The 23,584-nt window shown below is 36.9% G+C and overlaps 1 protein-coding gene and 1 pseudogene across 6 annotated transcripts in view; one reads left to right on the top strand and one right to left on the bottom strand.

The window, feature by feature from the left end:
• RABGAP1 (RAB GTPase activating protein 1) overlaps positions 1 to 23,584 on the top strand; it is a 160,730-nt gene that overhangs the window by 113,832 nt on the left and 23,314 nt on the right. For all 6 annotated transcript variants that reach the window (XM_087419128.1, XM_004423428.2, XM_087419126.1 and 3 more), the window contains 6 exons: positions 10,222 to 10,335; positions 14,918 to 14,992; positions 18,405 to 18,530; positions 19,139 to 19,282; positions 21,452 to 21,493; positions 21,748 to 21,876. In XM_087419128.1, coding sequence (XP_087275254.1) covers positions 10,222 to 10,335; positions 14,918 to 14,992; positions 18,405 to 18,530; positions 19,139 to 19,282; positions 21,452 to 21,493; positions 21,748 to 21,876 — 630 coding nt within the window. The remainder of the gene's footprint in view (positions 1 to 10,221; positions 10,336 to 14,917; positions 14,993 to 18,404; positions 18,531 to 19,138; positions 19,283 to 21,451; positions 21,494 to 21,747; positions 21,877 to 23,584) is intronic.
• On the bottom strand, positions 4,711 to 8,633 carry LOC147913201 (COP9 signalosome complex subunit 2 pseudogene; annotated as a pseudogene).

Here is a 23,584-nt window from a genome sequence, read left to right as displayed (position 1 = left end):
ACCAATTGAAATAAAATTTCCAGTTTGCAGATTTTTGTAGGACCATTTTGGTCTTGCCCAAACACAAGAACATCTGTTTCTACAGGCTTACAAGTCTTATTCTTTATCTTTTCACTTAAGCAACTCTACTACTTCCAAAACATATAAAATTAAATTACAAATGACAAGAGTTAAATGTAATTAAGAGAGAATAATTTTACCTCAGGGAGATTTCCAGTCCTCATTTATTCACTTTTAAGCATAGCACCCTTAAATTTCATTTTCGTTCTTTTGGATTTTTATCCTAGGGGATTTTAAAAATGAAGTCTTTAAAATCACTTCTGACAAGCTGGCTTTTTAAGAGCAAAATGTAACCAAAAAAATTATTTATTTCTGTGAAACATACTGTAAAGATATGATATAATGGATTTTAATGGGGTTTGGTGGTGTTTCTGTTTTATTCTGTTCTCTTAAATATTGCATGATGGCTTTTAACAAAGCATTTATAACATTCTGGACTAGTCTTAAGAAGATCTAACTTTTTCTTTAGGCAACAAGCTACTTTGGAAATAATAATCTTCCCTGTGCTGGTTATTTCTCATGGCAGCCTTCCACTGCATTTTCTTTGTTTGGGTACTTTCTTTTTCTTCCTGCCATTCTTAGCTTTCTATTTTTCAACTTGAGTTTACAAAGGGTGTGTATTCAAAGGGTTTCCGCCAGTTCCCAGTACCTTGTTAATCCTGAGAAGTTACCCAGTGGGCCAATTCTCACAGTTAGGAATAAAAATAGTCGTCCAGAAAAATTACAGAATGTGGTACCACTGTGATTTGAACTAATGGACAACTTTCAAAACCAAGATGGGGAAAAGAAAACAGCACAAATGTTATCATTTTCTTAGATTTTTCTCTGCACAGAGTATTTTAGAAGAGCCTTACAATTTAAGAAAGTAACAAAGCCTCACCATTACTTTGTCATATACACTAAAAGCATAAGAATTTGGGGCTAAGAAAAAAATCATCTAGAAATCAGTCACATGAACAGAGCCTTTCCTTTTGATTCCTATTGAGCTTATACCCACAGTATTCACTTTACCAGCTTTATTCTACAAATTCAGTCCAGCATTTTATTGAGTGTCTTATAAGTGCAAAGCATGACTGGTATGTGAACTTGGGTGGCTTAAGCTAAATAAGCCTAAATTTCCATATTGTATAGTAAGAAGGTACTGCCTTTTTTTCTTTTTACAAACTTTTTTTAAGAACAGTTTTAGATTCACAGAAATACTGTGAAAGTAGTGCAGGGCGTTCCCATATACCCTGCACTGTTTCTCTTCTTGTTAACATCTTATATTGGTATGTACGTTTGTTACAATTAAGGAACCAATACTGATACATTATTATTAACCAAAGTGCGTACTTTATTTAGATTTTCTTAGTTTTTACCTAATGTTTTTTTTATGTTCCAGGTCCCATCCAGGATACTACATTACGTTTAGTCCTCGTGTCTCATTAGGCTCCTCTTGACTGTAACAATTTCTTAGACTTCCCTTGTTTTTGATGACTTTGACAGTTTTAAGGAATAATGGTCAGGTATTTTATAGAATATCCCTCAACTGGAATTTGTCTGATATTTTTCTCATAAAGTTATGAGTTTTGGGGAAGCACACGTAGGTAAAGTACCATTTTCATCACCTCATATCAAGGGTATGTACTGTCAGCTTGATTTATCACTGTTGATGTTGACCTTGATCATGTGGCTGAGTTCATGTTTTTCAGGTTATTCTACTAAGTTACTCTTTTTTTTCCCCCTTTTCCATACTGTGTTCTTCCAAAGGAAGTCACTATGCACAGCCCATACAGGAATGGGCTCCCTCCATGGGAGCATAAATTATTTGGAATTCTCCTGCATGGGAGATTTGTCTCTTTTCCTCTGTTTGTTTATTCAGTCATTTATTTATATAAGTATACACATGGATATTTATTTTATACTTTAGATTATAATCCAGTACTACTACATTTATTTTGTTGCTCAGATTGTTCCAGCTTTGGCCATTGGGAACCCTTTCATTTGGCTCATGTCCCTTTGGCATACTCCCATTGTTGTGGATTTGTTGAAGCACTTCCTTGCTCTCTGGCACTTCTAGATGTTCCAGGCTCATCTTATATGTTTCTTGCCGCAGTCCTATAATCAACCATTTCTCTAAGGAGCCCTGGTTCCTTTTATTGGTGAATGGTATTATAAACCAAGATCCTGGCACTAGGTGTGCTCATTGCTACTGGGGGTTACTGCTTCTAGGCCCTCTCAACTGACAGAGCAAGGAAATATATGTATGGTAGTGCCTTTTTTATCAATAAGCCTGTGGGTTCAGCAAACAATGCATTGGAGTTAGAATGGGATGGAGTCAATAAACTTTATGTGCAGTTCTTTGCAACTTTAGATACAGTTCTTAGTTATATATAGACTAGAAGCAGAGCAAGACAAGTACATAAATGACTGTTCCAAAACAGGAGGGTAATTGCCATAAGGGTGCTACTGATGTGGTGTGTAAATTGATACAACTCTTCTGGAGGACAAATTGGCAGTATAATTTAAAATCCAAAACGCAAGGCTTATGCTAGGTCTTTGGAGGAATGGAGTGATGGTAGAAACCATCTTCTCTCCTTTAAGAATCACAGCTCTACTTTATAGCCTTGTTTATAGCAAAAGCAATAGAACAGCCTGAATATTCCGAAGTTGGAGATTTGGCATGGTAAATTATGGTATAGCCATGTGGTGGGTTGCTGTGCATTATAAATGCTAGGGTAGGATAATTGTCAAATAAAATGAAGAGATGCTTAAATTTTGCAGTTAATAAAAATTAATTTTTAAAACAGTGTAAACTCATAAAAATAATTATGTAAAAAGTTAGGTGTATGGCTGCCAAACATTAGCTACAGCTATTTCTAAGTTGTGAAATTATCTTTCTTTTTATTTCCCCCCAGTATTATTATTATAAGGAAGCAAAAAAGTTTTAGTAAAATAAAAAAACAGAAAGTTTTTGTTATTGTACTGAGAAAGCAAAAGGTTAGATTTTTCCTTTTAAAATGCAGTAAGGTATATCATTAATTTGGGGTTATTTTGGGGGAACAGTGAATCGTCTCATTTGGCAGGAGTATGGGAAGGGGAAATAAAGATTTGGATTTTAGTGTGGGGTAGTAATTCTCAGTATTTGTTTAGTGAATAAACTTAAAAGTGCTGGTATTTTAGAGTACAGTTTTTAATGAAATTATTTCCAGCAATGTATGTAAGTATGCCGTTATATGAATATACCATAATTTGGTTATCTTTTTTCCTGTTGATAGATGTTTGGAGTTTCTAGTTTTTGACTATTACAGAAAAGGGTTATTATGAACAATCTTTACATGTTTTTTTTTTTCTCTTGAATGTATATTTTAATTTCTCCTGTGTAATACTTAGGAGTGGAATTGCTGGGTCTGGGTACCTGTGTATTTAACTGGACAAGAAACTGCCGTGTAGTTCACCAAAGTGGTTGTATCGTTTTGTATTTCCATTAGCAACAGTTGAGAGTTCCAGTTGTTTCATATCCTCACCAGCATTTGATATTATCTTTTTATTTTAGCCAGTCTAATATGTTTCAGTGTGTATGTTTGTAATTTCTGGACTGTATATACTGTTTTTATTGCTGCTTGAAATGTAAGGAACAGTATACCACTACAGAGTTTCATTTAAACCTTTACTACATTGCAGATACAGAAATAGACGTTTGGAGAATTGACTTTTATAAAATGTAGCAAACATTTTTAACATTCATTATTACATGAAAATAAGCATGTATTTAGAGGGGATATACATTTCAAGTTATTGCAGTTTATTTATGACAGAATTTCTCCAGGTAAAACATGCATGAAATCAATTAACAGTAGCGTGTCAGTGTATAGTCATGTGCCGCATAACAACATTTTGGTCAACAACGGACCACGTATATGACAGTGGTCCCATAAGATTAGTACCATAGGTGTGTGGTGTGTAGTAGATGTATAGTAGTACACAAACAGTTTGTGCGAGTACGCTCTAGGATGTTCACACAATGATGAAATCGCCTAATGACGCATTTTTCAGAACGTATCCTTGTTGTTAGGTGTCGCGTGACTGTATTTAACATCATTAGAAAAATCTTCTCTCTGGTCATGTTGCACATGAAAAATTACTGTGTTGTTGTATATTTAGAACAGGGCTTGGCAAACTGTGGCCTCAGGGCCAAATCCAGTATGCTTCTTGTTTTTGTAAATAAAGTTTTATTAGAATACAGAAATGCTTGTTATTTACATATCATCTATGGCTACTTTCACCCTACAAAGGGATAACTGAGTAATTGCAACACGGACTGGCCCGCAAAGCTAAAAAATATTTGCTCTCTGGCTCTTAACAGGAAAAGTTTTCAAGATGTTAATAATGCATTGTCATATGGCGTTTTAGTTTTGTACTGGAAGTTAAAGCTGTTTTTCTTGGGATAAATGAAGCAGCCAAAACATAAAACCAGTTGATCAAAAGAACTCACTTCTTTCATAACTTTAATAATTTTGAGAACATATCAACTTACAGTAGCTTTGCCATACCGTGTTCTTTTAAGGTTTACATCTCAGCACGATTGCCTTAATTACATTTGTAAAAGCTTGTTCTCTGTTAAGCCATTTTACTAACTACAGTCTGGTTGAGAGGATGTGTTTGCTTGACTTAATCATTTTGGCCATGAATAGTGTTACACAATATTCATTGCACCGGCAAGTTCCGTATTTCAGCTACATCTGTGTTTAACTCCTTAGAAATAAAAAGACTGTGTATTGTTGTATAAACCTTAATTTTGTAAGCACTTTGGTTTGGATGTTTTGCAAAAGCTCTTTGCTGTGTTCTCTTAGGAAGGAATCATCCATGTTACTGTGATTTGTTTTCAAAATCTTTTCAAATTTAATGATGTCATTATTCTGAGAGGAACTTATTAAATTCATCATTGTTAGAATTTCTGGATCATTTTTGTATAGCTTGGGCTCTGGCAAGTCAAATGGATTTATTCCCAAGTTCTTCAGCATATTTCCTAAGACCAAATATTTTAAGGAAGTGGTTCACATGGAACTCCTCGATTTATTATCATTCTTGAAGGCTTCAAAAATTAAGCATGTGAATCTTCAAATTCACTTTCTCTCAAGGGCATTTTACCCCTTAATTCTCTAATAACTCGCATGATCGATGGATGAGGGCAGATTGATGAGAACTGAGCAGTTATAGATTTTTTTCAATTTTTTGTTATTTTTTCATCCTATGTGCATTTGAATTTCCAAATCATATATCTCTAATAACTGTATATCCTTTTTCAGGTTTTCTTCATCATGAGTCTGATATGACTGATGTAACTGGCATAAAATATTTTGAAGCTTCCATATTCCTGTCAATTCTTGATACAATTTTCTAATCTTCATTCAGTCTTAAACCACAGTCTGTCATTCTTAGCATGTTTCAGAACTTCCATTGTTGTTTCATAGAATTCCTAGAGTAAATTCATCTGATATTTAAAAAATCAGAATTCTCTTTAGAAGTAGAGATATAGTTCAAGTGGTGATATAATTCAAGAATAGAATTAACAGTTTTTTTAGAATGATTCCTTGTAATTGCACTCCAAATATAGGTTAATAACATGTCTGTTCATCATTTCTAGAAAGTTTTGTCAATGTGAAATTTACCTTAATCATTGTTTTAGTGCTTTAAGTCCCCCTTCTCCTTTTTTTTTCAAGTTCTGAAACCTTGCAGAAAATCCTTAATGCTACTTTGGGTCATCTTCCTTCAATACTTTGAAATTATAATTCTGATTTTCCAAATGCCCATGTGACTGAATTACTCTCTTCAGAGCGTGCCAGGTGCCCTCCTTATTGTTGCTCAAGAAATCATTCTACTTGGCAGACATTTTGGCTGGCTATCCCACTGTGGTTTTAATTGGCATTGCCTTGGTAACTACCTTTTCATTTCTTTATTTGCATTTGTATATTTTCTTTCATAAAATATCTGCTCAAATTTTTGTTCATTTTATTAGATTGTCTTTTTCTTTGAGTTCTATATAAATTCTGGATACAGTTCTTTTTCAGATATATTTATTGCTTGCCTATTTCTTAATGGCATATTTTATAAGCAAAAAATTTTAATTTTAATGAAGTCCATTTTACCTTTTTTTTCTCTTGATGACGCTAGAGGTGAGATAAGTTTTTATCATGTTGCAGTTTCAAAGTTGAAACTGGGATTGTTTATGACCATTATTGGTTGTTTGAACTATACATGAAATAGAGATTTATTAACAATAAAGATTTCTTAATACCCTACCAAATAATATATGCCTGTGATTCTCTCTGTGTGTTGCTATTTCACATTCTGTCTGTCTGTTAAAATTAAAACTAAGTTCAGGAGGGGGACCAGCCTGGTGGCGTAGTGGTTAAGTTCGTGCACTCCACTTCGGTGGCCTGGGGTTTGTGAGTTCGGATCCCGGGTGCGGACATATGCCTCACTCATCAAGCCATGCTGTGGGGGTGTCCCATATACAAAATGGAGGAGGATGGGCACGGATGTTAGCTCAGCGCTACTCTTCCTCAGCAAAAAGAGGGAGATTGGCAGCAGACTTTCGCTCAGAGCCAATCTTCCTCACCAAAAAAAAAAAAACTGAGTTCAGGAGAATTCACATATCCTAGGCTGAAAAAAAATCTTTAACCCACTATAATATAGCATATATTCCTGATACAGACATCCTTTCTTTGTCATTTCTCTTGATAGTTGCATAATGATTTATTTTGCATTTTGAGCTAAAAGACTCAAAATCTTTACTCTCTTCTATTTCTTATGACAGTTATTTTTTCTTGCCTGCAGTTTACAGAATTTGGAAGTTATTAATGGATCAATCATTCCATCATTCTTGTTTTTTTTAGATGTTTAGTTGAAATGTCTTTTAAATTATTCAACTAGTAAGGTTCTTTCCTGATTTACTTTGGTGCCTCATTCACATGGGTCTTGAATTAAACATTAGCATTAGAGATCCTGGTTTGGGTAAGGCTGTTGACTACATGAGCATTGCCATTACTCAGTCCTAAAGACGCTAGGTTTATTTATTAAGTGCTGACTGTATGCCATGCATCATGGTAGGCTATGTGGAAGTTATACAACTAAATCACAGTTTCTACCCCTACGTGAATAGTATTATAGGGAAGATAAGATGTATAGAAATAGAAATAATATATATTCTAGGTAGCATATATGTTGTGTATTCTGTATATCAGTTTGTGTGTGTGTGAATGTGTGCATGTTTGTGAGTATGTGTGTTGAGAGGACAGCCCCAGCTCTCAGCAGTGCTGGAGACTTTGCTTTCATCAAGTGTTTTCTATATACATGTCAGACACTGCTGGAAACTCTTTATATATTTATAATTTATATATACATTTAATGTAACCCTCACTACAACTTTACAAGGTAGATAATATTAGCCAGAGAAGATAAGAAACTGACCTAAAATTGTTTAGCTAGAAAGACTGATCTAGCTTTCAAACGCAGATATGTCTGACTTTAAGCTATGCCCTGAGTTTTAAGGCCTTGAGGTAAATAAGGATTTGCATCATTTTTTCATGTATCTGTATATACCTTAAGTAGTACTGTGAACACCTAATCTAAGGGGCTTGAATCTTCCTGGGTCTCTTTTTCATTTGTATGAGTGTCCTTTTTTTGTTTGTTTTTCCATTTTAAAATCACCTTTATTCACACAATAAATCTTAATTCAAAATTTAAAATATGAATGAATAAGACTAAATAAAATCGCCTTTATTCAGGTGTAATTTATATACAGTAAAATTCACCAATTTTAAGTGAATGATTCAGTACATTTTAACTACCACACAGATGTGATGAGTAATATTTTCCGTCACTTCAAAAAGTTTTCTCACATCTCTTAAGAATCAGTCGTCTTCTTTTAACCCTAGCCTCTTCTAAGCACTGATCTGCTTTCTATAACTTACGATGTTGCCTTTTCTCGAATTTCATATACATAGAATTATATAAAATAGTCTTTTGTGCCTGGTTTCTTTTACGTAATGTAATGCTTTTGAGATCCATCCATGTTGCATGTATCGATAGTTTTTTCCCTTTTTTTGCTAAGTCGTAGTTCACTATATGGACGTACCACAATTTATTTATCCATTTACCCATTTGAGCACATTTGTATTGTTTCCAGTTTTGGCTATTATGAATAAAGCTGCTATGAACATTTGAGTTCAAGTCTTTGCATGTATTCGTATTTTCATTTCTCTTGGATAAATACCTAGGACTGGAATCATTGAATTGTACGGTAAGTGTATATTTAACTTTCTAAGAAACTTCCAAACTGTTTCCAAAGTATTTGTACCATTCTGTATTCCCACCAGCAATGTATGAGATTTCCAGTTGTTTCACACTCTCTGCCAACACTTTGGTATCTTGGGTCTTTTTAATTTTAGCATGTAGTGGGTGTGTAGTGGAATCTCATTGTGGTTTTAATTTGTATTTCTCTGATGAGTAATGATGGAATTTTTTCATGTGTTTATTTGCCATCTATATATCTTCTTTTGTGAAATAGCTGTTCAGTCTTTTACCACCATTTCCCCTTTTTAAATCAGTTGTCTCCTTATTTGTTTTAAAAGTTACATATTCTGGATACAACTCCATTATCAGGTAGATTCTATAGGTATTTTGTCCTGCTCATGGCTTATATTTTCATGTTTTTAACAGTGGCTTTTGAATAATAAAAATTTTTTAAGTTTTAATTTTGATGAAGTCTAGTTTATCATTTTTTCTTCTGTGATTCATGACTCATAACACCCCTCTAGATAGCTCTGCAGCTCTTTCTGTTCAGCTTTTCCTCTCCAGTGCTCTGACCTACAGATTCTAGCTGCCTTGCCCTCTGCCAGTTTTCTCTCCTTTCTCACCTCAGGGAGACACTCCCCACCCCTAGCTCTGTTTCAGTTCCTTCTCCACGTGCCGCAGCGTGGAAGCAGCCACCAGGCAATAGCTGCTATAGTCTTAGGTCTCACCTTGGATTTTGTCCTTTTGTCAGGGATCACCACGATTCTGAGCTGCCTTAACTATTGTTAATAATGTATTAAAAACTAGTAGTAATATATGCCAGTAAAGCTCTTTGGAAAGCAGTTTGGCAATATCTTTGAAGGTTTAAATAGTTTACTGGTTAAGAAAGAGCATATGCTTTAGAGTTAGTTCAAATCCCAAAACTATAAAATATTTATGGCCCTGGGAACATGATTACCTGAAAGGCTAGAGAAATTACTGGACAAGAGAAGAATATCACTTTCATTTTTCCTCTTGAAACTGGAGTGTCAGGCTCTTGGCTGGTGTGCTGAGTATGAGGTAGTCTCACCAAGGAGAATCAAGGCTGTTGTTTTAGCTATGAAGACAGTGCATTGTTAAAATAGAAGGTCATGTTTCTGTGCTCCAGTTCTTTAGCATGTGAGAAGATAAGATTTAACAAGGGGAGGATATTAGAAATAGCTGGATGCTTGGTATGTTTTATGAAGGATTGCTACATTATTGACATTTGTCAGTTTTAGTTAACTGATTATAAAAGAGGAAACAGTTTTTCTCCGTTGGCAAAAGCAAGAGATATTTTCCCATAGCCTGTTTGAATCCCCTGGCATTTAGTGAACTAGTTTCATATTGAGTAGGCTGCTGTGTGCATTTTTATGCCATTTGCCCCTAGGATAAATCCCAATTAAAGGACTTCTCTTTTCCATTTGAGAACCTGGCATATGGGCTTCATGCCAAAGGATCAATTAAAGCAGCAATTTTTGTACCCATTTTTTCTAACGGGAGCACTTTACCTTCTTCTTTTGAGATTAGGTTATTTTCCTATGGGAAATCCATTTTGAATAGCACATTTTCCCTGTTACAATAAAAAGGTCACCAGGTGCACTTCCTTGCAACAAGGATGGAGTATACATGAGGTGTATAGAGTGAAACAAGTTGCTTTTCTTCCATCTTTTTTTCCTTAATATTTGGTTTTGCTTTGGTTTGAGTGGTTGGTCCCTGAAGATGCAGTGACTCTGGTCATGTATATGTGTATGTATGTCCCTGCAGCATTTTAAAGCATGTAAATGAGAAGACCTTGTTGTATAAACCCAAAAGATTACGTATATGATTGACTACTAAACCTTCTCTTTCCTTGTGTTTCCACAGGAGTCTCCCCAGGACAGTGCTATCACCCGGGATATTAACCGGACATTCCCGGCCCATGACTATTTTAAGGATACAGGAGGAGATGGACAAGATTCTTTATATAAAATATGCAAGGTATTTCATGTCAGAAAAAAAAGACTCAGGTTTGAATCGTCATTCTGGTTCTTTGAAGTTATGCAAAAGATAACTCCAAAGTGTAATTTGTATTTGGTATTCAAGAATGTAAAAAAGGAGTGAAAAGACTTGGTAAATTCAAAGGTTACAATACAATTTAGACTCATAATGAAGAGGAAATAATTAGAAATAAATGGTAGGGTTTCTTTTATGCTTTTAATCAAGACTTGCAGATGACAGTCCCCTGGCTCCACATTTAGACTGTCAAAAATTGGTTTTATGTTAAGAGCCTCTGAGTCCTGTAACACTGCCAACTTCTTTTCAATATTCACATTGTAAGCAATGAACTTGGCACCTAGGACACGTCTAACAGTGGGAAGTGCTAATGCCCATCCCAGTGGACTTGTAGCACTACAGCATACTAAATGGTGGGAAATACTAATGTCTGTCAAAAGATCTATACCTGAAAGCAGTAAAGGAAATGATAGCCTTTTCAGTTTCAGTAATCCATCTTCTAGTAGGTTTTGGTACTTCAGAGCCATAGGGCTAAAAGGAGAATTTGGGACCAGAGTTCTTCAGCCTTCCTCTGTTCTCAGGACTAGTCTTTAGTCTTTTCCCCCCAAAAACGAATCAAGTACCTATTTAGCCTCTACTATGTGAGAGTAGAGGCAACGCACAAGACATGTTCTTAAGGAACATACATATTATGATTGAGAAGGCAAAGCCAACAACTAGTTTTAGGACAGACTAGCAATAAAGGACAGGTTCTCCAATGATAAACTGGATGCTTAAAACTATAAGGGCTGGGGCCGGCCCGGTGGCGCAGGCAGTTAAGTGAGCGTGGTCTGCTGCAGCGGCCCGGGGTTCACAGGTTCGGATCCTGGGTGCGCACCGATGCACCACTTGTTGAGCCATGCTGTGGCGGCGTCCCATATAAAGTAGAGGAAGATGGGCACGGATGTTAGCCCAGGGCCAGTCTTCCTCAGCAAAAAAAAAAAAAAAAAAAAAAGAGGATTGGCATTGGATGTTAGCTCAGGGCTGGTCTTCCTCACCAAAAAAAAAAAAAAACTATAAAGGCAGTTAGAATTTGGAGAAATGTTTCTTGGGTTTAATTTTAATTTCGCCATAGGACACACACAGATGTGATCCTCTCCTCTGATCATCGTGTTTTAGCTCCTTCTCAATTGTGCTTCCCACTTAAGCAGCCAATCCAGCTATCCCTCACCCTACTGCAGAATTTCCCAGAAAGAAACCCTGTGGTCACTGCTTCTGATGCCTTCCTCCTGACCCCCCTGCACTCTAGTTTCTCTCTCTTTGTGCTCTTCCTTACAGCTCTCTCTGCTTTTGACTTCTCACCCTCCTGGTTCTGCTCTCACCTATCTCACAGCTTCACTGATTCCCTCATCATTTTCTCTCTCTCTCTGTGTCCCTAAAACAGAGGCTTTTCCCTAGGTGCTAAGTCAGTAGTTCCTATAGCTCTACACTGTCTCCCTGGGTGACCTTTTCCACCCCCAAAACTTCAGCTATCACCACAGCACAGATGTTCCCAAATCAACATTAGCTCAAGGCCCAAATTTCCAGCTGCCACTTGGTCTCCGTGTAAGTCTGTCAAGTATGTCAAACGAAACATGTCTAAAAATAGAATTCATTTAAAAACACATTTTATTATGAAAATTTTCAAACATACATAAAAGTTGAATAGTATAATGAATTTCTATATATCCCTCACCCAGATTTAACATTCATCAACATATTGCCACAATTGCATCATCTATCCCTTTTTAAATTTTTCCTGAAGTACTTTACAGCAAATCTCAGACATCATGATCCTAAATTCTTCACTATACATCTCCAAAAAATAAGATCATTATCCATCTGTAGCATCTATCATTATCCATCAATACCATCCATTCCATGTCTGAATCTCCATATTCAGATTTCCCTAAATGTCTATACATTTGGTTAGAATCAAGATTCACCAATATCCATATTATGTTTAGTTATTATATCTCTTTTAATTAAAAACAGTCCTCCTTTTTTCCCCCATGCCATTGTCTTGTTGAAGATACAATCATTTCTCTTTAGTTTTCAGTTCCTTCCTTTGGCTTTGTTGAGTTTGATGTACAGTCGTACTTTCCTCTCTAATCACTGCCCTGGTAAAGGCCTCTACCATGCGTTGCTGGCACTTTTACAAAAGCTGCCTTGTATCAGTCTCCCTGCCTTTGGGTTCTAGCCTGTATATTATTTTCTCCATGATGACCCCAGAATTGGATCATTTCAGTGGCCTCCACTAAAGCCTTTAGTGCTTCCCCATAACCTACAGAATGAAATCAAAGTTCCTTTGTTCTTTTCCTGGTCCTAGATTCCTTAGCTTAGCATAAAAGGTGTTTTGTAATATATCCTGGCTTATTCTCTAAATATTTTATGCTTCAGCCACGTTGAAATTCTCACTGTATGCTGGTTGATGTGCTTTTCAGACTTCTCAACTGAACTGTGAAGTCCTTAACGGCAGGGATCATTTTCTATGTGTGTTAGCAACATAGTAGGTGCTCATTAAATGTTGATGAACTAACGAAATGCCTTTTCTTCTCCATACTTCATTATAGCCCCCATAAACCTTGTGTTCCAAACATTCCCCAAATGTATCATGTACTTTTCATGTCTGAATACATTCCTTCAAGCTTTTCCAGAAGCCTGAAAAATATGCCCCCCTCCATTCTCTGCCTGTACAAATTCAGTACATTTCCATCCTGGTGCATAATTGAGTAAGACATGTGCTGAGCACTTTACATGAGAGGACTGAGAATACAGCAACTCTATGATACCAATACTATGATTATTCTCATCTTACAGACAAGGAATATAAATAATAGGCCTAAGATCCAGACCTAGACATTAGCGGTTGCAGGATTTCAGGCCAACTCTGACTAATTCTGAAGCCTCTGTTCTTTCTTGACCAATCAACTGTTGATTGATACCTTCACAGACATTTTCCTACTGCTTTCCACAGAGCTGTGTCGGTGTATATTACTACTAATTTTTAATAGAGTCTTAACAACATTGGTATTAACACTTGTTAACTTTTACTCATTTTTGATAAGTGCAAAGTGGTGCCTCACTGTGTTACAGTCATGCACTGCCTAACAATGTTTTGGTCAATGATGGCCTACACATAGAACGGTGGTCCCATAGGATTAGTACCACATAGCCTATGTGTGTAGTAGGCTATACCATGTAGGTTTGTGTAAGTACACTCTATGATATTTGCACAAGGACGAAATCACCTAACGACTCATTTCTCAAAACATATCCCCATCATTAAATGACTCATGACTATATAAACAGATCATTTCTGAAGCCTTCTGCACACCTTATCTTTGAAAAAGTGTGTGTGTTTCTCATTCTGTAGTCCTCTCATCAGATAAGCTTTGATGAAATGGGGAACATAATGAGATTATACTCCTACCCGAATTTATGAAAGCATGATTATAATATGTCTGTACATATTTAAAAGCTATAGTTTCACCAAAAGCTAATGATAAAACCCATGTATATATTAACTTGTCATCATATAAGCATTGGCATAACATTTTGCTAAGTGATCTGAGTTCTAAACATACTCAATTCTAAATTGCTCTCTTAGAACACAGGAACCTTGGCACAGAAAACAAGTGGAGAATAAAGGGAGTTTCATCAGAAAAAAATTTGTTAAATTTAAAAATCTTGAATCTTTGGGAATTCCCCGTTCTACCATAGCTTACATGAGAACTATAAATATTAAGCATAAAAACAAGACTCTGAAAAACAACTAAAGAACCAAAGAGTAAACCACAAGGAATGTTATATGTCAATATTCTGTTAAAGTAGTGCTCAGAAGAGATGGGTAGTAATCATCTGCCGCCAAGAAAAATATAAAATAAGAATTCCAGAGGAACCCACAAATGGTTTCAGAGAAATCCCTCTTATCTGAAAAGTTATTACTGGCATTGTGGAAAGAATTATATTTGGTATCTTTGCCAAAAGATTTTTTCCCAGAAAGAAAAATGAATAACATTAACAGTGTTTAGTGAGTGCCTGCTATGTGTGAGGTGCTGGCTAGGTTAAATAGGACATCACCTCAGCCCTTAAGAGGGTGACAATCCAGCAGAAAAGACAGACATTTAGAATGCAGAGTGGTAAATGCTGTAATAACCATATATGTGTAGCAAGTATCATCGAAGTGCAGATGAGAGAGGGAATTCTGGGGGAATGGAATATGTTTGTAGCCTGAAGGAAGAACACATTTTTCAGACAAAAAAGAGGGAAAAGCATGAGCAAGGAAAAGGAGATAAGACAACCTTTTTTTAGTGCTAAAGTGGTTTTTGCTTAACCTTCCCCACTCCTTGGCTACAGAAGGTGGTGTGCTGACAGTTCTGTTTATTGTGAAGAAAAAATTGGGATTGGAGAGAAATGTTTGCATCACTCATTGACCATCAAAATGCCACAGTGGAGTGTGGGTAGCATCTTTCAGGTTCCTGTGTTCAAGGAACTATGGCCCATGAGTGACTACATTCATTTACACCTCCTGTGTTTTTTTTTCCAGGCTTATTCTGTGTATGATGAAGAGATTGGCTATTGCCAGGGCCAGTCGTTTCTCGCTGCTGTTTTGCTTCTCCACGTGAGTAATTAGGTCTCTGTTATGACTTAGACTTGGTCTGCCTCAGCTTATACTGGCCTTAGACTTGAGCAATTTCATATTGGCTTTTTCCAGGCTCTAGGGCATGAGTTTTAACTCCTGTATCTAGAAAGCTTGTCCTTAATTTAATGTCATCGTGAAAGCAAAATGGTGAGAATAAATGACAGTGTTGAAAACTAGTACAAGGGTAGACTTCATTTTTATTACTAGAGTGATTGTATACACTGGTCTTGGTTGGACCTTGGGGACATTTTATCTTCTCTAAAGTAGCCACTGTCATTAGTATTTGTTTTGGGATTTATGTATTGGGGTGGGAGGGAGGCAGAGAAGTCGGCTTTCTTTAGTGCCATTTTATTCATCACTCATTCACCCAAGACGTTTACCCTCCGCCTTATTGATATTCTTTCAAATCCACAGCAAAATTGAAAAAGTCTTAAGGTGAACATCCATATACTCTTCACCTAATTTACCAATTAATATTTTTTCCACACAGCTGTCTCTGTCGCTCTCTGCATCTCTCTCTCTCTCTTCCTCTTTTTTACACACATATTTTATTTTTTTCTCAAAAAATTTTTTTGAAATTATTTTTGGAAAGTAAGTAGCAAACATCAAGATACTTCACTCCTAAATGCTTGAGCACGTATCTCCTAAGGATATAACCATGATACCACAACACATCCAAGAAATTCCACTCTGATTCAGTAATATCTTACACACAGTCCATATTCAATTTTCCTCGATTGTTTACTCAGTAAAGTCTCTTATAGCTTTTCTTTCTAACCAAGATCACTGAAGATTCAAGCATTGCATTTGGTTGTCACTTGTCTTTATTCTTTTTACTAAACTACCCTCTTGTGTTTTTTGTGTGTTTCATGCCATTGACAGTTTTGAAAAATTTAAGCAAATCATCTTGTAAAACATCCCACATTCTTGCTTTGTCTGGTCATTTCCTCATGATTCAAGGGAAAATGCTTGGCAAAAATACCACACAGGTGATGTTTAGCAGAGAGTTTTGAGCACCTGTTATGGTCTGTGCTGTGCTGGAGATCAGGAGTGAATAAGGTAGGCATGGTCCCAATCCTTGTGGAGACCGAGTTAGTGAAGCTGACTAGCTTTAAGCAAAAATCACACAAGTATGGGGCCAGCCCGGTGGCGCAAGCAGTTAAGTGTGTGCTCTGCTGCACCGGCCCGGGGTTCGCCGGTTCGGATCTCGGGCGCGCACCGACGCGCCGCTTGTCAAGCCATGCTGTGGCAGCGTCCCATATAAAGTGGAGGAAGATGGGCATGGATGTTAGCCCAGGGCCAGTCTTCCTCAGCAGAAAAAGAGGAGGATTGGCAGATGTTAGCACAGGGCTGGTCTCCTCACAAAAACAAATCACACAGGTATATCATTATTAATTTCAGTGGCACTGTGAAGGTATAGTAAAAAGTTTGATGCAAGATTATAACAAGGGAGACTTATTTTAGATTATAGGCTTCTCTGGGGAGGTAACTGTTAAGGTGAACCCTGAAAAATGAGAAGGAGTATCCATTCTCTTTTGTACTTTTCAGGTTCATTTAACTTTTTTTTTAACATTGTTATAAAAATATTGAAACTATTTTAAAAGCGAAAGAGTGGAGAGTAGAGCATTCCAGAAAAGGGAATACAGTATCCAGAAGCACTGAAATGAGGAAAACTTAGCATATGGAAGGAAGTGAAAGAAGGGCAGTGTGACTGGAGCATCATGAGTGACAGAGAGTGAGGGAGGGAGCGAGAGACGGTCACAAGACCAGCTTAGAGAGGGCCGTGGGGCAGGTCAAGAAGTCTGCATTTTGTTTCTCTGAGCAAGGGGAAGGCTTTGAAGAGTTTTAAGCAATTTTGTATAGATTGTAATACAAGTAAAACAGAAAGCACTTTGTGTCTTCTTACTGTGAACCTAGCTCGTTGATATTGGTAGACATGTAAAAATATGATAAAGCTATGACATTAATAAAGAGGACAAGTTTTTTCCTCAGCTTTATTGAGATATAATTGACAAATAAAAACTATGTGTATATATATATAAGGTGCATAATGTGATGATTTGATAATACATATACGTTGTGAAATGATTTACCAAAATCAAGCTAATTAACACATCCATCAAGAGGTCAAGTTTTTAAATTTTGTTTTGTTTGGTTGGTTTAATCAGTCTTTATATATCTAAGTCTCACAAGCCTATGTGGTTTGTCTTTGTTCTCAACTCCAGTCCAAGGACATATATCCCCATTTAAGTATCACAGCCCCTTTAAAATGGGTTTCCCGATCAAATCCACAACGTCTTGGTTTGAACTCTATGCTCCTTGCCATGGTGTTGAGATAAACGTTTGGTTCAGAGTGAGGCCAGATGTGCTACCTGACATCAGAAGTGCTCTTCTGGATCAGACCAAGTTTCTCTTACCATATGGAAGAATAAAGTTGCCTTCTGTGACAGAGACCTCAGAGGCCTGGTCCTTTGTCCCAAATGTCCTTTCCTTTCCAATAATAATTTGCTATGCTATTCTCATTTATTACTTAATCTGATTTGCTCTTGAGCTCTGCTTTATTCCACTGATTTCTGTGCTTGGCTCACCTCCATCGTCTTGTTCCACAGAAGCTCGCCCACCTTCTTGACATTTTGAAGGCTTGCTACAGTCACACCAAGCCTTAAATAACATTCCCAGTGCTTTTTTTCTATTTTGAAAACTAGACATTTGCCAGGTTCTCCGGGAAATATTTTTCCGTAAAGCTATGGAAGATGTAGGTATTATTATAAATGGGTAACATCTGTAAATAGAAGTGAAGTAGGATTTTTGTAGTATTTTAAGTATTACTGCGTTACTGTAGTACCTTAAACATTACTGCAAGCTTTAGAATATGTAAGGTTCTTCTATAACTAGCCATGTTTTTAACAACGAGGAAAAAAAACATTTCTGTTAAATGAAATAGCAGCTAAGGAGGTAAATGCTTTAACAAGGTCTCATGATTTGGAAACGATGAATCCTACACTTGTGTATCGGCCTCTTCCTAGTCAGTTCAATTCCTATACTCCTCACAAAACTTCTTCCTGGCTCCCTCAGGCAGACTCAGGCTTTCTTGTTCTTGTGTTCCCACTGATCTTTCTACCTAATTCATATTACAGTCATTGTGTACTCGTTGTATGGGAGGCTTCTTGAGGACTGGAACAGTGTCTGACACAGAGTAGGCGTAGTTAAATATTTCTTGGTTGAGGGAATGAATGTTGTAAAACACAACTATAGGCCTGAGTTACTGCATACTGCTAAATTTCCTGATACCCAGATAAGAGAGTAGAAGAATGGATTTAATACACTGAGAATACTTCTCTATGCGTTTTGTGATTTTTTTCCCCCCCTCCCCATTCCCTATCTGTTACAGATGCCTGAAGAACAGGCATTCAGTGTTCTGGTCAAGATCATGTTTGACTATGGTCTCAGGGAGCTTTTCAAGCAAAACTTTGAAGATTTGCATTGCAAATTTTACCAGTTGGAGCGCCTCATGCAGGTAAAAAAAGAAACCAGCTTGCATTTGCCAAACGAGAGTGCAGGACTGGGGAGAACTGGATTGATGAAATGGTGCCAAGGAGCAGTGGTGATTGTCTTAGCCATCCTGGGTTAAGGACGGATTTTATTTTTTTCATTTCTCACTATGTGATGAGGATGCTAAGATTAATAAGGTGTAAACCTCCTGGGTGTGAGCTGGGTTTTCAATCTCATAAACACTCAAAAGATCAGATGACTTTGTAGGGCCTTTAACACAGCAAACTGAGTCAAGAAATATTCGCCAAGGCTCTGAAGCTGACTGGTTAGGAATCTCATAACAAAAGTGAAACAAACTTTCCCAAACATTTCATAACTTGGAAAGAAGAACTGCCCTTCCAAATATTTGTCACCATTTGGGGATTCCTCCTTAGAGCTAGTTTGTGGACTGGAAAAGAGGGCTGAGTGCCAGTTTAATACCAGATGATAAGTGTTCTTCTGAGCACTTTGGAGGATTTAGGAAAACACAGGTATGTGACTTTTTTTGGACTATTCCTGTCAGATTTATGAGCCTTCTGAGTGTGAGTTGAACAGCTGCATATGTGCCTAAAACTAATTAGTTTGCTATTTCAGGAATACATTCCTGACCTGTACAGCCACTTCCTGGATATAAGCCTTGAAGCACACATGTATGCCTCCCAGTGGTTTCTTACGCTTTTCACTGCAAAATTCCCTCTCTACATGGTCTTCCATATCATTGACCTGCTTTTATGTGAGGTATGTATCAGAGGCCGCAGCACTTTGGCTTTTGTTTGCAGTGCCCTCCCTTTGTCAGCTCTGTCAAAACAGAATTTGTTCTTCTCAGTTATTTTATTTCAGTGCTGAAAAATCCAGATTTAAGTGATTCTTCCGTGGGCCAAAGCTAATGATCACATTTTGTTGAACGTGCTTTCTGCCGGAAAAAAACCACATTAGACATTTGTATTAATGTTAGGCTTGGCTGTATTTATTAAAGAAACCCAAAATAACAGTGACTAAATAAAGGAGAGACTTGTTTCTTTCTCCTGTAAAAGAAGTCAGAAGGTTGGCAGTAACCTGCCTTCCCAGAGCGTGATTCTCATCCTTATGACTGATTAGACTGCAGCCACCATATCTGTATTTAAGCTAGGAGGGTTAGGGGATGGGGGAGGGTGCATGCCCTCTTTTTAAAAGAGACTTGCTGGGGGCCGGCCCGGTGGCTTAGCAGTTAAGTGCGCGCGCTCCGCTACTGGAGGCCCAGGTTTGGATCCCGGGCGCGCACAGACGCACCGCTTCTCTGGCCATGCTGAGGCCGCGTCCCACATACAGCAACTAGAAGGATGTGCAACTATGACATGCAGCTGTCTACTGGGGCTTTGGGGGAAAAAAAAGGAGGAGGATTGGCAATAGATGTTAGCTCAGAGCCCGTTTTCCTCAGCAAAAAGAAGAGGATTAGCATGGATGTTAGCTCAGGGCTGATCTTCCTCACAAAAAAAAAAAAGAGACTTGCTGGAAGTTCACCTGCATTTCCACTTACCTCTTATTGGCCAGAAGTTAGGTACATGACCACACCTAGCTGCAGGAGAGATTTTTATTTTAAGCGGGGTAAGAATTTGCTAAAAATTGGGGGTCTATTACTAAAAGAAAAGAGATATTAAATAACAGTCTTTGCCACAGCATAGTTTGGGGTTTTGGGGTGGCTGTGTGTATGTAAGAAAAAAACAACTAATTCCAAAAATAAGATATGTTTATTATAGAAACTGTAAAAAATATATGCAGAAAGATTTTAAAATACTTCTAATCTATTGTCTAGAGGGTAACTACTTTTAATATTTTGGTGTACTATATTCTTTCAGCCTTATTTTGTGTTCTTATATGTGTGTGTATAATTTCTATATGCAATAGTTTTTCTTCATTTGGAATATTATGTTATAATGTATCTTATGGTTCTATATGTATATATGTAAAAATATGATTGTGCTATATTTAATATTTGGTAACCTGTTTTTTCATTTCATATACTTGAACATCTTTAGACAAATACACATCTGTACCATCCTTCGTTTTGTTTAATTTTGCCATATTCAAACCATATAAAAATTCATTAAAGAATTTGTACCTTCTACCGAGCTGAAAACATAATAAGGAACATTATAAGAAAATAACATTACCAAATATACCATATTCTTACTTGCTGCCAAGTATGCTATTATTTGGATATCCCATAATTTATGTAACCAATTCCTGATCTCAGACCTTTAAATTATCTAGTTTTTCATTATTATGAACAACCGTTTGTTAAGTAGTTATAAAGGGCCCAGTGGCATGCTAAGTTATTCACATAAACTTTTCAACTAATTAGCTCAGAAAACCCTTGGGAGAATATTAGTTATGGAAACCGAGGCCCAGAAACTTAAATAGTTTAACTTGATCAACAAATGTTAGTGCCTCCCCTCATCTCTCCTTTGCCCCCATCACTCCCAGAATGGTTATGAAGAAAGGGAGATTGGAGGGAGCCCTGAGCAGATTCAATTCTGGGATGTAGGGCTCATGGACGGAGTGATTGCTGTACTTAAAGTGGGGCAGCACAAAATAAAGGAAAAATCCACCAGGAGTTATTTCCTGATAGATCACAATTTTGTGAGTCTAATATTTTGGTTTGGAAGCATAGAATACTTTGGAAAAGTATTCTTTCTTGTTGATTGTGAGAACGGGGCTAGGAAACCTCTCTCAGAAAAATGGGAGACTGGGTCTACTTTAAGTGATTTTTCAGTGGTGGCTCTGTAATTTTTATTTTCCAAGATATTTCATTTTTTAATTTAATTAAAATTTTACAATTTCTCTAAAATTCTGGGGTATTCCGAGGATAAATAGCTTAATAGTCCAGATACAAACACTGAAAATGTTCTTTTGTGTTTTCTCTTTCAGGGAATAAGTGTTATTTTTAATGTCGCCCTTGGATTATTAAAGGTACATATTTATTCATAAGCTGAGTTATCTGGCTATTCTCTGTTCAGCACTTGCAATATCTTGGTCTTAATCTCATTCTGAGCAGCCAGTATGCTCTAGCACTGTCCCTGACGGTGGATATGTGCAAGTGGTTTTGGCAAAGGCTAAGTACCTTCTGGACATTATAAAGGTGCTAGTATTATAAAACTCTTCTTGTGCATCTTCATAGCAAAGAATTTTTTCTATACATGGTTGTATTCTCTTCTTTCTTCAAGACTTCCAAGGATGACTTGCTACTGACAGACTTTGAAGGTGCCTTGAAGTTCTTCAGGGTTCAGCTTCCTAAGAGATATCGCTCAGAAGAAAACGCAAAAAAATTAATGGAATTAGCTTGCAACATGAAGGTAAAATAATTTTTGTTTTAATTTAGATTCTTTTGTTCAGTTAATGTCTCACTATTCCTAATTAAATATCAACATTTATAATACATAAATAATGTTTTCTTCTGTAGTGTATATATTTTTTTCAAATATTTTCATATATATTATATCTTAATCATTAAATCTCATTGCCTCCCCCAGCCTTTGAACTCTAGGAAAGCTATTGTTATCCCCATTTTGAAGACAAACCAAAACACAAAGTTGTTGTAGTCCCCTAGAGTCGTACAGCTAGTTAGCGGCAGAACTCAGATTTCATTATTTCTGCTGTGCTGTTCTGTAATTTTCAGTGTGTGTTCTTATGGTCAGAAATTCCCTAAAATGAAACTAATAATACATAAAGGCAACCCATTCAATTTTATCACTTCCAATGGCATTTATGATTTGTACAATTTTTTAAGGTAAAATAATATAGGATCTTGTGTTCATGTTATAATCAAGTTTTGTTTTTAAAGAAGGAAAGTAATTGAGGGAGTTTAGTTTGGAATTTGGGGGTGGTGGCAAATGAGGGACAGAATAAATAGTTGTGTTCAGATTCTTAAAGGATACATAAAAGACTGACTGTCACAGTTACTTTATGTGACTCCAGATGGTAGAACTGAGATTAGTATGTCAGGGCAGATGTGGTGGAGGAAAAGCTTCACTGTCTACTGAGTAGAGTACGGACTTGGAATCAGAAATCTGAACTCAAATTTACTTCGCCTATTTAAGGTGCAATTTCCTCATCTATAAAATAATATTGGACTTCTGGTTCTGATTATGTGTCAGACTGAGCTGACTCAGGCTACCCATCTTTAAACACTTGGACATGCTAAATAAAATATAACCCAAGAAATGTTTACATACCTGGGTGAACTTGAAAGAAAAAAGAGAAATGTCCAGGTACCTAAAACAAAGTAGCCCAGAGCTAGTGTGTGTGAACAGAGAAAACAGTATCCCAAGGGAATATCAAACCATAGGCAGGTATTAGGGTTTTAATGCTCACATAGACATATGATGGGACTTTGGGCCTTCATGAGGTGGCTGAAACTGAAACCTCTGCGTAAAGTTAGGATCTTGGAATGGCTGCTGTGTTTGTGAAAGGGGGGATGCAAAAACTACCTGTTAGCCCAAGAAACAATAGAAATTACAGTATAAAATGAATGAGAGATTTTGAACTTCTGGAAATTAAAATAATCATTAAGATTATCATTCAGATTAGAATATTATATACTTCGGGGCCGGCCCCGTGGCTTAGCGGTTAAGTGCACGCGCTCCGCTGCTGGCGGCCCGGGTTCAGATCCCGGGCGCGCACCACTTCTCCGGCTATGCTGGGGCCGCGTCCCACATACAGCAACTGGAAGGATGTGCAGCTATGACATACAACTATCTACTGGGGCTTTGGGGGGAAAAAATAAATAAATAAAATCTTTAAAAAAAAAAAAAAAAAGAATATTATATACTTCACAAGTGTTATGGATAACATTTAATGATATTTTACCATGTGCCAGGTACTGTAGTTAAGTGCTTTTATGTGTGAGGATTAGCTGTACAGTGCTTATCATAGTGCCTGGTAATTAGTAAGGGCTCAAGAAACGATGGCTACTACTATGATTATTTCCTCTCTGATTTTTCAAGCAGGCACCAAACACTTTTCAGTGCCATTTTCACGGATGATGGGTCTGTGCACAGAGCA

This window comes from Ceratotherium simum, chromosome 29 (genome assembly GCF_057802395.1).
Source record: "Ceratotherium simum simum isolate JZ-2026a chromosome 29, ASM5780239v1, whole genome shotgun sequence".
Lineage (NCBI taxonomy): Eukaryota > Metazoa > Chordata > Mammalia > Perissodactyla > Rhinocerotidae > Ceratotherium > Ceratotherium simum.
The sequence above is the reverse complement of the archived record's forward strand: the minus strand, read 5'-3'. Positions and strand labels throughout refer to the sequence as shown.